This window comes from Camelus bactrianus, chromosome 8 (genome assembly GCF_048773025.1).
Source record: "Camelus bactrianus isolate YW-2024 breed Bactrian camel chromosome 8, ASM4877302v1, whole genome shotgun sequence".
Taxonomy (NCBI): Eukaryota; Metazoa; Chordata; class Mammalia; order Artiodactyla; family Camelidae; genus Camelus; species Camelus bactrianus.
This window is the reverse complement of record NC_133546.1, coordinates 42531281-42543360: the sequence shown is the minus strand read 5'-3', so window position 1 is coordinate 42543360 and position 12080 is coordinate 42531281. Positions and strand designations below refer to the sequence as shown.

The 12080-nt window shown below is 37.2% G+C and overlaps 1 protein-coding gene across 2 annotated transcripts in view; it reads right to left on the bottom strand.

Annotated features, from left to right (window-relative positions):
• Positions 1 to 12080, bottom strand: part of LAMA4 (laminin subunit alpha 4) — a 163811-nt gene that overhangs the window by 102849 nt on the left and 48882 nt on the right. For both annotated transcript variants that reach the window (XM_074368470.1, XM_045524527.2), the window contains one exon: positions 63 to 164. In XM_074368470.1, coding sequence (XP_074224571.1) covers positions 63 to 164 — 102 coding nt within the window. The remainder of the gene's footprint in view (positions 1 to 62; positions 165 to 12080) is intronic.

The following is a 12080-nucleotide window of genomic DNA, read 5'->3' as shown; positions in this document are numbered from 1 at the left end:
CCCTCTCTAACATGCAGAGACTCAATTAAATATGTGAAAAGAGACAGATGCCGTCGACTTACCACACAGAGTCCAGAGCCGTCCAAGCACTCGTTGGAATTACCATTACAGTCACAAGGCTGACATTCTCCCGACTGGGCAAAAAAGAATCCAGCATCGCATTTCTGAAACAGACGCAACAGAAGCATTTTTATTATTGAAAAGATCGATTTTGGCCATCTTTTTCTGGGAGGAGTCAGAGGGGATGATTAGTAAAGTATTTAAATATTTCTTTACATAACATACTAAAATGAACTACCAGTCAATGATGTATATCCAATTTTCTTTGTTACGTATCTTTTTTGCCTCGTCTTTCACTGCTTTTGGGTGGTTAGGGTTGGGGGTTGGGTCCCGCCACGGTCAGAGGAGCAGCCGCAACCCCGCGTAACCTGCTCGCACGCGGAGCTCAATCACAGCTGGGAACCAATCTGGAGCCCAATCACAGACGGGAACCAATCGGGGGCCCAATCACAGACGAGAACAAATAGGTGCCCATTCCCGTGATGCACTGCGGCCCTCGGATTCCCCACAGCCGCCTGCGTGGCGCTGCCTCTCCTCTTTCTCACTGGCGTGCCGGGAACTTCTTTCCCTCAGGAGAATGGGAACACCTTTAATACCGTCCATCATTGTAAAGAGGAATAAGAAGATTTTAAATAACAGTGAAGCAGAAAGAAATAAATGCTTTCTTCCAATCCGAAACAAGACAAACCAAATCCAAGCGCGGCTGTTAGTCAGGGTGAGGCACAGCTGACACGCTCCCTGTAAGTAAAGACTATGGGTTCGGGAATTATTGGTTTTGGCGGAGCAACTTAGAGATGTGTCTCTCAGAAACTTGAGCTCTTAAAAAGATTATCTTTTCAGATCAATCCTAAAAATTTAAAGGGAGGAGTAAGGAAGTGAATGAGCCCTTACACTTGTCGGGTCCTGTGTGGGTGCTGTTCCTATATTCCATTTATCCTCATAACTGTGAGAAACACATTATTTTCCTCCATGCTAGTGGCGAAATGATTACATGATTAAACCCAGAGGTGCTGTGGGTTGCAGGGATGTGAAACCATCGTGCAGTCGCTGAAGTGCCCTCCCCCAAATTCACTAGTATTCTAGTCGAGAAACTTCGTGTGATTGTTCTTGGTTTATGCAGTTGGGCTTATGGACATGTATTTTATGTTTATCTGGGCTGTTTTAATGAAGCAAAGCAGAAGTGCCATCATAGGTCTGGAAGGTCCACTCCTTGCCTATCAGAAAGATTTACATCTAAAGAATTCCAGACGGATAAGAATCTGGGTTGTTTCCACAAACTGACAAGAGTACGAGGTTTCACATCACACTCTCCCCCACCCTGACTCATTGTAGTTTGTACTGTCTTGGCTAGCAGGAAACTTTTCATTGTATCTGGCTGAAGTCCCTCTGACTCGTATGCAAACCTATTTCCTCTTGCTTTTCTCTCTGTAGAGAAAAGAATCACTAAGCACCATTCGCAGTATAAAAACACCGTAGTCCCCAAAGTAAGATGTAACATAGTTCACTTGGAGGAAATTTAATTGAGAATGACATTTGCGTATGAAGAAAAGGCGAAAAAATTCCATCTTTCCAAGTGAGAGAAAGTAAGGCTGAGAGGGGACCAATTTATAATTTATAATGGAGACTTTGTAGTTAATGGTGAGCCTTTTTCTCAGTTTCCACTAGGAAACAAAGGAGAGGGAAAGTTGCTAAAGTTGCAGCAGGCAGCACTGAATTCAGACCACCTAAATTTCACGTGTTTTTGACTTATGTTTCAAACATAAAAAAATAAATGTTTTCATTGTGATGTGGTACAAAGGAAAAAGAATTCACAGAAACAAGATTAAGAAAAAAGCACAAAACAGTAATTAATCTTACTGTGTGTCATATACTTTAAACTTCCCTGTTTTATTTAAAAATATATCCTGGTCCTAAGACAAAACATTGATTTAGTAACCCATGAATGTGTTGCATCCTGTAGTTTGACATTAGGAGGGTTTTAACTTAGGGGTAATGAATAAGAGTAGTGAGGGGCTGAGTATTAGTTATCTCAGGATCCTCTAAACCAGTGCTTTCCAAGTTCTCTAACTGACCAAGCTGCAGACATCTGATTTGGAGAGTTTCTGATTCAGCAGTTCTGACCGTGAAGCCAAGGAATCTGTATTTTTATAAAATAAATATTGTATTTTAAAAATGATTTAATTAATTAATTCTCCCCCGAGCCTTATTGAGATAAAACTGACGTGTAACGTTGTGCAAGTTTAAGTTGTACAACATGTTGATTTGATACACGTATATATTGCAAAATGGTTACCACTATAGTATTAGCTAACATCATCTCACATAATTACCATTTCTTTTTCGTGGTGAGAACATTTAAGATTTACTATCTTTGCAATTCTCAAGTATATAGTACAGTATTATTAGCTATAATCAAGAGTATCTAATATACAGCAATACATTAGTGTACATTAGATACCCAGAATTTGTTAATCTTATAACTGGAAGTTTTGTACCCTTTGACCAACCTCTCCCTTCCCACCCCCTGTGGCCACCATTCTGGCCTCTCTATGAGTTCCAATGAGTGGGGCATAAATTAGAAGAGAAGAGTGTAATTATGGTGGCAGGGAGTCTGGTAGTGATGGCTGAAAACAGTGCATGAAAAGATCCACTTGTATCATCAACTACACTAAGGACTTTCCTCTGGCCCAAGGAATCAGGTTTCAGTAAGCGTGTTTTAAATTGATATTAGCTCATGTCTTTTAGGCATTCTTGTAGCTCTTTCTTCGGAAGAAGACAAAGAAAATTAAGTTTTTCCCTGAATAAGTGCATCATTTTGAATAGACAGTGGCTAATCTCTTACATTCCTGAGACCCTGGCTAAATTAAGAGACTCATTTTTTAAAAATCAAAAATAAAATTGTCACAACATAGGAAAAATACCCCCAAAACCAACCAAAAATTGGGAAAATTTGTATTTTAGAATAGTTTTAGGTTTACTAAAAAATATTTAAGAAATCTGTATTTTTAAAAGCTCTACAAGTTTCTGATGTGAGATCAGGTTTGGAAGGATTGCTTCAAAGCACCTCTCACAGCACCTTGTACATGTTCATTGCTCAATGAATGCTTGTGATTTGAATGGTTTGGACCAGGATAGGAAATCTGAGGCATACATGCTGTTGGAAACCGATGGTTTATCCTGCTAATATACTCACTGCTCTCTGTGAGGACTGGATTTGGTCTCCAGTCTTTCTCAACACAGTCCAAGGAGCCACTGCCTAGACTGGACTGTGTACAAGATGAACTCTTTATGTTATGCCAAGTTTAGGAGGAGCCTTCACTCTGAGAATCTGTCATTATCCACTTATCCACTCCCCAGGTGAAGGCACTGACCTTGTGTGCAAGATGACTTGGCTCAGGTCTCTTATACTGTGGAAGGTGGGAAGAGAAGGGAGGCAGGGTTAGGTTGTGTGAAACAGTCATTTGGCCCCCTGCCAGGAGGACAAGGGGGTTGGAAGCCTGGCTGACTCCTTTCTTGCTGGGTTTTATACACCTGAAAGGATTATATTTTCTAATTCATCTATCTGAAAGGGAGGCACCATTTTAAAATTCACATAAAGGCACTGTATAGATGCATGGGAGCTTTGATGCCATTACTAGAGCCCATGCACTGGATACCTTGGACCTTTTGAGGTAGAACTTTAGGGGATTCCTTGGAATGGCAAATTGTTAAATGGTTTGAGAGAAGTTTGAGTGTCCTCAGAAGGGCTGTTTAAGGGTGTTACTTTTATGTAAAGACATTTCACTATTTTTTCCCAGAAAGTTCTATCAATTTTTACTGAATCTCTTCTTAAAATTCTATAGGAGCTAGCACAATTGACCTTTGTCATACTATTGAAAGGTAGAATGAAAGCATAGCTATTTTTCAGTTTTGCTTCTGGTTAACAATCTTTTCTTTAAGTAATTCTAAGACCTGTGCTGTTTAGAGATCTGTGAAAGCTAAATAGTCGTCTCACAAAGAAAATAGTGTCTGCTTTCTTTTGGAATATTAACCAGAATTTATTAAACAAAGATGTTTATGTATATGTTTGTGTGTGTAAGCAAGAGAAGAAGTCTTACAATCAATTTTTAAATGCCACCCTAAACCCTCTTGCCCACACTGAACCATCTTGCCCACCTAAGACAATTGACCTAGGCAGACAACTGTATAAACACATGGGTGATTTAGAGAACACTTAGGAGATTTGTACCTTCTGGGATGGTGCCACAACCTTTTAAAAAATGGATAATAATAACAAGCATAATAATGACAATAATGATGATGGTGATAGTTGTAATATGGTTACTATTTACTGAAGGCCAATGTACCAAGTATTGTGATAAGTCCTTTATCAACATTGTGATATTTGCTCTTCACAACAACTCTGAATTAGGTATAACTACCTGCATTTTAGTATTGAACAAATTGAGGGTCAGAGAAGATTATAAATGTATCCGTTACATAGGTTTGTAAGAGGTTCACATTGATCCAAATTCAAAAGTAAGAAAGGAGGGAAGGAATGAAAGAAAGAAGAAAGGAAGAGAAAATTTATCTTAATTGACGTTTTAATTAGTTAAACATAAATATCTACCACGTTTAAGTCACTGCATTGGTCATGTTGTATAGTTCTCGCATTTTTTCCCACCATAGCCCTGTGAGGTAGGTTCTAGTACTTTGATTTTGTAGATGAGGTCTGTGTGGCTTACAGGGATTTTGTTACTCAGACCAAATAACACAGATAAGAAATGGTGGATCCTTTGTTTGATTCCCAAGTTTGAGCTCTTAACTATCTGGTATACCATTAATATATATTAACCAAACCTTTCTTGTTGGGCATTTAGATTATTTCCAATTTTTTCGCTGTTTTTATAAACAATCCAGAGCAGGCTGAAATTAATAAGGAAAAAAAAAGTAAAATCTCTCCTTTAAACCACAGAAAAAAAAATTCTTAAAATACATGCTTAAAAATACATAAAGTTATTAGCATATGAAAACCATTGAATGGAAATACTTACTTTTGAAACAACTTATTTCAGTCACATTATCATTTTGATCAATTACTTTCCACGAAATCACTGTAGACCTTTTACATCCCTCCATTATTAAGCCACTGTGTTACTATAGCTTGCCTCCTGCCCTGATACTGAGATTGGATTAATCAATAACATTTACTTCTGCCTTTGAAGAATAAGAGTGAAAATTGCTATTTGCTTACTTTGTTACGATTACTATGATGTCTGGCCTGGAGTAAAAAAATCAATGTATGTATACTTGACTACTTTTATATGTATAGAAATTAGAACTAGGTGGAACCTAGGGGGAAATTAGTGTTGTATATCCATGTACCACTTATATTTAATGGGACTGGGAATGACACTATGTATATGTTGATATCCTTGCAGAAGGCACTATTTCCAGGGGTCCATCATATAATACAATATTAATTATTTCACTAAATATAATTATAATTAAGAATGTTTCTTAACAAAGAGGATAACATTTATACAGCTGATTGATAATTTTTGTCCTCATTCAAAGAAGTCCCCTTGAGAACACTAGACTTATACCAACAATACTATCATTGTATAGAACATGTTTTGCATTTTCTTAAAATTCTTAAATTGTGCTCTTTTGAAGTATAATCCAGTCTGCATCCTTTGAGTGTGGCAAACTTCTAAAAATCTCTTGGGAGTTATTAAATAAAGTGAGTATCAAGCTAAGTAATACCATTTAGTAATTCACAAAAATCTCACTGTTTTCCAAATATTGTCATAGAGGTGCCAGTTAATTGGCCACAAGCCATTACTTTTGCAGAGATACTGAATCTCTAGAACCTTCAGAATTTCTGTTAAAACATCCATTTGACTAAATAATTTGAATGCTGTAATAGCATTCTCTAGGAATGAATTAAATACAATAAAATTCCTTTACAAAGAGCATGTTCCATAGCCCTGGTGCCTATTCTAATAGGATTTGACCTGTAATTGGAATAGATCTTTGCATTTGGTCTTCAACCAAGATCTACAAACATTTTACAAATATCAACTCATCTTGCTTTCTGAATTAGACTTTTAGAATTTTGATTCATCAATTTTTGCTTTAATTTACTAAGGCTTAATGTGGAAAGCTTTATAAAAAAAAACAAAACTCTGAATTGATTCACTTGTATCCAGAGTCATTGCTACCTTCTGAATTAGTATTCTTCAAATTTAACAGCATACATTCAATTATCTTTCTGCTTAGGTTTTTGTATGGGTATAATGAATCCACTTTTCTCTTGTTTCCAGGCAACAATGATTTCAGTTCTAATTTTAGTTTTAGTGAATTCCATTTTTTGTTTTAGTATATGAGCCACCTTGAAAATCAAGTTACCTTAAGACTGAATGTTATGCTCACTTAAATTAAATTAAATTGAAGCTTTGTGCCTTTACTCAGAGTCTCTGGGTCTTGCACAATGCTGACTTTCATCTGCTTAAATGGAGCAGAATTAAGAATCCCTTAGTATTTAGGGATCCTAAATATACAATAGTTCAGATTAATCTATTTAAAAGTATCAATTTAGCTTTTAGCCTTTGCTGGGGAGGAGTGACTCCTGAAAACATATGAATTCATTACATGGGTTGGCATCACTCAGTTTTTTTTTTTTCCTATGTCTGTAAAAATAGAAGATAATGTATCTAGGATAGAAAGCAGTCCCAAATTAAGCTATTGATAACTTTGGCTCTCTATTTTTTCATGTAGGGCTTAACATGTTCTGATTGTTCACATACAAAGCTATAATGAAAGTACCAAAATAAGTTAAACACATTATGCAATCGGTTACACTTAGCAAGAAGTTGGCTTCTTGATTGATTTTACTTGAATTTGGAGAGAATTATCCATGTATCCTCCCTTGGGTCTCTTTAAGCTCTTGTTTGCGTAATTGAAATTCCCCACATTTCAATAGGCGAAGTTAATTTTCAGATTTTGACAGTGATTTCACCATAGCTTGATTAGGAAAGTGGTTTCAGCATTCCTCAGGGGTTTATCCAGTTCAAAGGTATTTCTCCTTAGGATTGGCATAATAAAGCTAGGGTATCAGCTGAACACAAACTATGGTGCTGGTTTCTTCTAGTTGGCTCTTAGAGCTATCTTCGTGCTTATTGCTTAGGAGCTGTATCTGCCATGCCTTGGCAAGCTTGTGAAACACTCCAGCCCTCAATTTAATCACCAAATGAACTAGAGACAGTGATTTAGGTCCCAGGGAATTCTGAGGAACACAGCACTGCTATCTTGTCTACAGTTAAGCCAGGTCCTTTAATTTTGTAGAGTGGAGAGAGATTTATCATGGCATTTACGTTGCATTTACGTGGCTATTCCTTGGTACTCTTTTTGGGTCTTCTGGGTATTCTCTTGGGTGTGGAAACCAGTGTTCCACTCAAAGGTCTCAAATAACTGTTTCCAAACTCTGCACTTGATCAAATGCTTATTTGGACTTGTAGGTACCAACAGACTAAGGCTGTGATGAAGTACTTACCACATTTGGTAATAAATAGCTCTCTTTAGTAGTAAAACTAAAGAGATCAAACAAGAAAAGTTTAGAGCCCTAAAGCCATAAAGATTTTCCTTTTGAAATGTTAGATTGGAGGATGATTATGTTCATTACTACTGATGAAAATATCTTTGATTTTCTCCTTGAAAAGTTACTTAAAACACTTTTTAAGTTGCTCATTTATAGTAATGATTGCTACTTATAAAACATAATGGGACTTTAGCTGTGCCTTTTTTCCTTCAATTTTTCTTTCAAAAAAAATCTCCTGCTAAAATCAGGCTTTCTGCTCCAGGTCCTCCTCTCATTGCCTCATGTAACTGGCTTGTGCTTTTCACTCCTTGCCTTCCAAGCTATGGTTACACAACATAGCCTCTGCCAGATTTTTTTTTAATATATCTGAAAACTGACTCAGTTTTATTTAATTTACTGGGGCTAATGCCATGGACACATTTCCAAGAAAGGAAGAGATGCGAACCACAAGGGCTAGCCTTAAGAACAAGGAGAGAAAAATGACTTCAGGGTTACAGCATTTAGGGGATTTTGATGTAACTCCTTAACCACTTAGTAAGGATCAATGTTGTGAAATGACAGACATCTCTGTTCTCTTCAACTGATTTTTGTGAATAATGACTGCTAATACTTATTGTCAGACACCAGGCAATGAGCCAAGTGCTCTTTATAGACATTCCATTTTTGTTACTACTATTTAATAGCCCACAGGTTTGCAAATGTCTGCCTAAATTACCTTTACTTTTTACAAGAAGTTGGGAAGCTTAATTGTCTATAAAATGATGATGGCTTCTGTTCAGTGTGCCCAGGGAAGGCACCAGTGCTTTCTTGGACAGGTTCTCTGGTTGGAGTGTTCCATCAGTTTCCATTGCTAGTAGGTGTACCTGCTTCTGTGTTGAGTACTTCAGTGCTCCCTTCACCCTGGCCCACTCAGGATGCAAAGCAGAACGTGACCAGCAGGACCTGTCATTCTTTATGTTCTTCTTCATGAGTGTATGCATCACTGAAGAAATGCTGTGGTGAATAAGTAGGAAACAGAAATGCATTCCAAACCTCTGCTGTACCCATTTATTCTAAGGAGGTAATCTTTCCTCTTTCAATGAGAAAATGGAGGTCATTGGGTGAAAAATCTCATTCTCTCCCTCTTCTCCATCTCAAAATTCATCTTTGTCTTGACTCATGCTAATGACCTCTGCCCATCTCAGAGGAGGTAGTGCTCCTTCTCTTAGGAAAGACTAGCCCTCTATCCACATTCTGGGACCCACACATCTGTGGCCTGCAGGCCCTGTTCCATCACTGAGCCTCCTCATCCATGCCACTCATCTCTTTGTACCCACGGGGATGAGGAGGGGGAGAGTACAGTTAGGTGCTGAGTCCTGTGTTGAATGAGTGGTGACTTCTTCCTCTGGGTTCAGATTCTAAGAACACCTTCCCTCAGCTCTGTCCTTCGTTTTCCTCCAATCTTTCCCATCCAGACTTGGTGAGTGAGAACTCAATTACATGGGCTCTGTTTCCTTAATACCAGTTGGTGCCTCTATCTATCATCTGGCGTCTGCCTCCATTGTGCCACTAAAATTGCCCTGTTGACAAAGCTGTTGGGTGATGTCTTTGTGGCTTTGCTGTTCCAGTTTTACTTGTTCTTATTCCAGTACTTAACATTTTTGAAATTCCCTCCTTGACATTCTCTCTTTTCTCTCCAGGATAACTATCTATTTGGGTTTTTCTCCTGCCTATCTTTCTCAGTATTGGGATGGGGGATGTTGAAGGAAAGGAAGGTAGGTTGTTCCTCTTCCTCTACTGCCCCCACATTGTTGGTGTTCTCCAAGATAACTCTGTATCCCTCTTTTCTATCTACACATTTTTGCTGGGTGACGTCAACCTCTCTCACAGTTTCAACTTCCGTCTATATTCTGGTAGATCCCACCTCTCTCTACATATGTGTGATATCACTCTTTTATGCCACATTCTCGTTCTAATTGCTTGTTAGGCAAGTCCATCTCCAGTTTCCTACACATATGGAGTTAAATGCACTCCATACTAACTTTATTATATTCTCTCCCCAATCTATTTTTCTCCTTATATTTCAGTTAATAATTAAGATTATAGAACATAAAAGGGAAAAATAATGGATTAATACTTTTAAATCACATGAATGAATTTTATATTAATGTAGGTTTTGGAAAAGCTTCCAAAAGAGTGGACTCTGCAAGGATCAGAGAATGGTTTGCATATAGAATGACAAAGTTTAAGTACTCATGTTTTATCTCTTCTTTTTTTACAAATACTGTGCTATTGTTGTTTATTTCAAATATGGTTTAGTGGAGGTAGATGAAGTACCACAGAAGTTAAGAGTCTCAAGTTGGAAATGACCTTACACAATTCTGAACTGTTATAAATTTACTCTCTAAATGAATATATCTGTATTGGTGTGGACTGTAGGACTCGATGTTCTCCAGATTAATTTCTGTGTAGAATACAATGTTTATCAAAGGTTAAGCAATTGGAATGTGCTAATTTGAAGCTTATGTGTTTGTTATATTATTAAAACTCAACAGTTACCACAGCAACTACTTAGAACTTAGACAACAAAAGATTTTTCAGGGAGGAGAATTTTGTCATGGACATTGTTTAGAATTACTGGCACACGGTGATAATAAAAAGCAGACTGTGGTTTAGTAAGTTTTATTATTGTTTTAAAATTCTCTATACACAGTTGCATCCCTTACTGCCTCCAGCTGGGTGAGACTGATCCCACCTCCTGTCACCCTTTGTATACTGTTACCTCATAGAGCTTACACTCTTCCTCTGAGATATTTACCAAGATAACTCTTCCTCCTTGTTCCTAATACCACTGTTCAGTTCAGAATCTTGGCATTTCTCTCCTGAATTATTATGGTTACCTTCACTCTACTCTCTTGGTCACTGGGCTTTCTCCCTTCTTTATTACCATAATTAATTTTTTAAAAACCTTATAATACTACTTTTCTGCTCCAGACCTCCCAATGGCTCTCCATTCATTGTGTACATGAGTAAGAAAAATTCCTTAGCATGACAAACAAGGCTCCTATTTCATAATACAACCCTAACTGTCTCTTCAGGTTCAACCTCAACTCCCTCTGCCCTAATTAAACTATGTATTTCCCTCTTCCCCCAATATACCATTCTTTTGACCATCTTGACTCTGCACATACTGTGTGAAGAGTCTTGGGGTCCCTTTCTCTCCTTTGTCACCTATGAATTCTTTCCTCAGTCTCAAGACATGGTTGTTTTTTGTGTTCACATGGCACTCCGCACACACCTCATTAGAGCACACAAAGGGTGCTATTACAATTTTTAATTTATATTTCAGCCTCCCTGGAATCACCATGAGCTCCTTGAGAATTTGATAGTTTCTTATTTATATTTGTATCTTTGTCGCCTATCAGAATGATTAACAAATAGCAAGTAGATGCTGAAAATATGTTAGCTGAAAAAATGCATTTGAATCTGTAAAGAATGAACCAAATGAGGGCAAATCATATAAAAACTTTAGACAGCAATTTGGCAAATGTCACAAGTGAAGATCACCAATCATGAGTGAATTTCTGAAAGATACTATGAAGGAAGAAAAACTGCTGCAGAATAGAAACAGTACAATACTTATATTGTATTTTAAAATATGCAAAGTAATTTTATGTTATACATAAAATTGTGTAGGGATACATGCATATTAAAAAGTGTAAGAAATAAATGGGAAAATGAGAAATCAGGCAATTTAAAGGGAAAGGAGAGGAGTGAAATTAAGGATATATGGGCTTCAACTATGTTGGCAATATTTTATTTCTTAAGCTACACGGTGGGATACAAACGCTCATGAAAGAAAGAGAGAGAGAGACAAAGAAAAACAAAATCCCACTTAGATTGGCTGGATATTGAATTTCCATGTCTAGACCTGGTGAGGTCTAAAACATCATCTCTAGGAAGTGACTAATGTGGTCTTGACAATAGGCTCAGATGCTTGTGTATAATTTCCCTAACTTCCTTGTTATTGAATTTATGTACCATTATGTACCATTATCATTATACACAGTTAAAAGAATAAGCAGGAGAATATTCCTTAATTTGTTCTTCCTTTGTTTTTCATCATACAGCTAGTAGCTGCCTCATCCCACATGGAAGCCTTTCACATGACTGTATATCTGTCTCAGTTAAAGCGTGTATCAGCTCCTACATTCGTCTAAAATTTTTAAATAACTACTTAATTTGATTTCCACTAATTAATTTATTCTATCAGTAAAGCTACATGTCCTAGGCTACCTGTGCAATCTAGAGGATTTTTAGGGTGCTTATTTATTTTAGTTGGGACTTACTAATTTAAGGCAGAGGTAAAAGGTTCTCAAAGAGGGCACAGTACTCCCAGTTTCCAATTAACTAAAATGTTAAAATCCAAGTAAGAGAGTTTATAGGCTAGTTTTCTATAGGC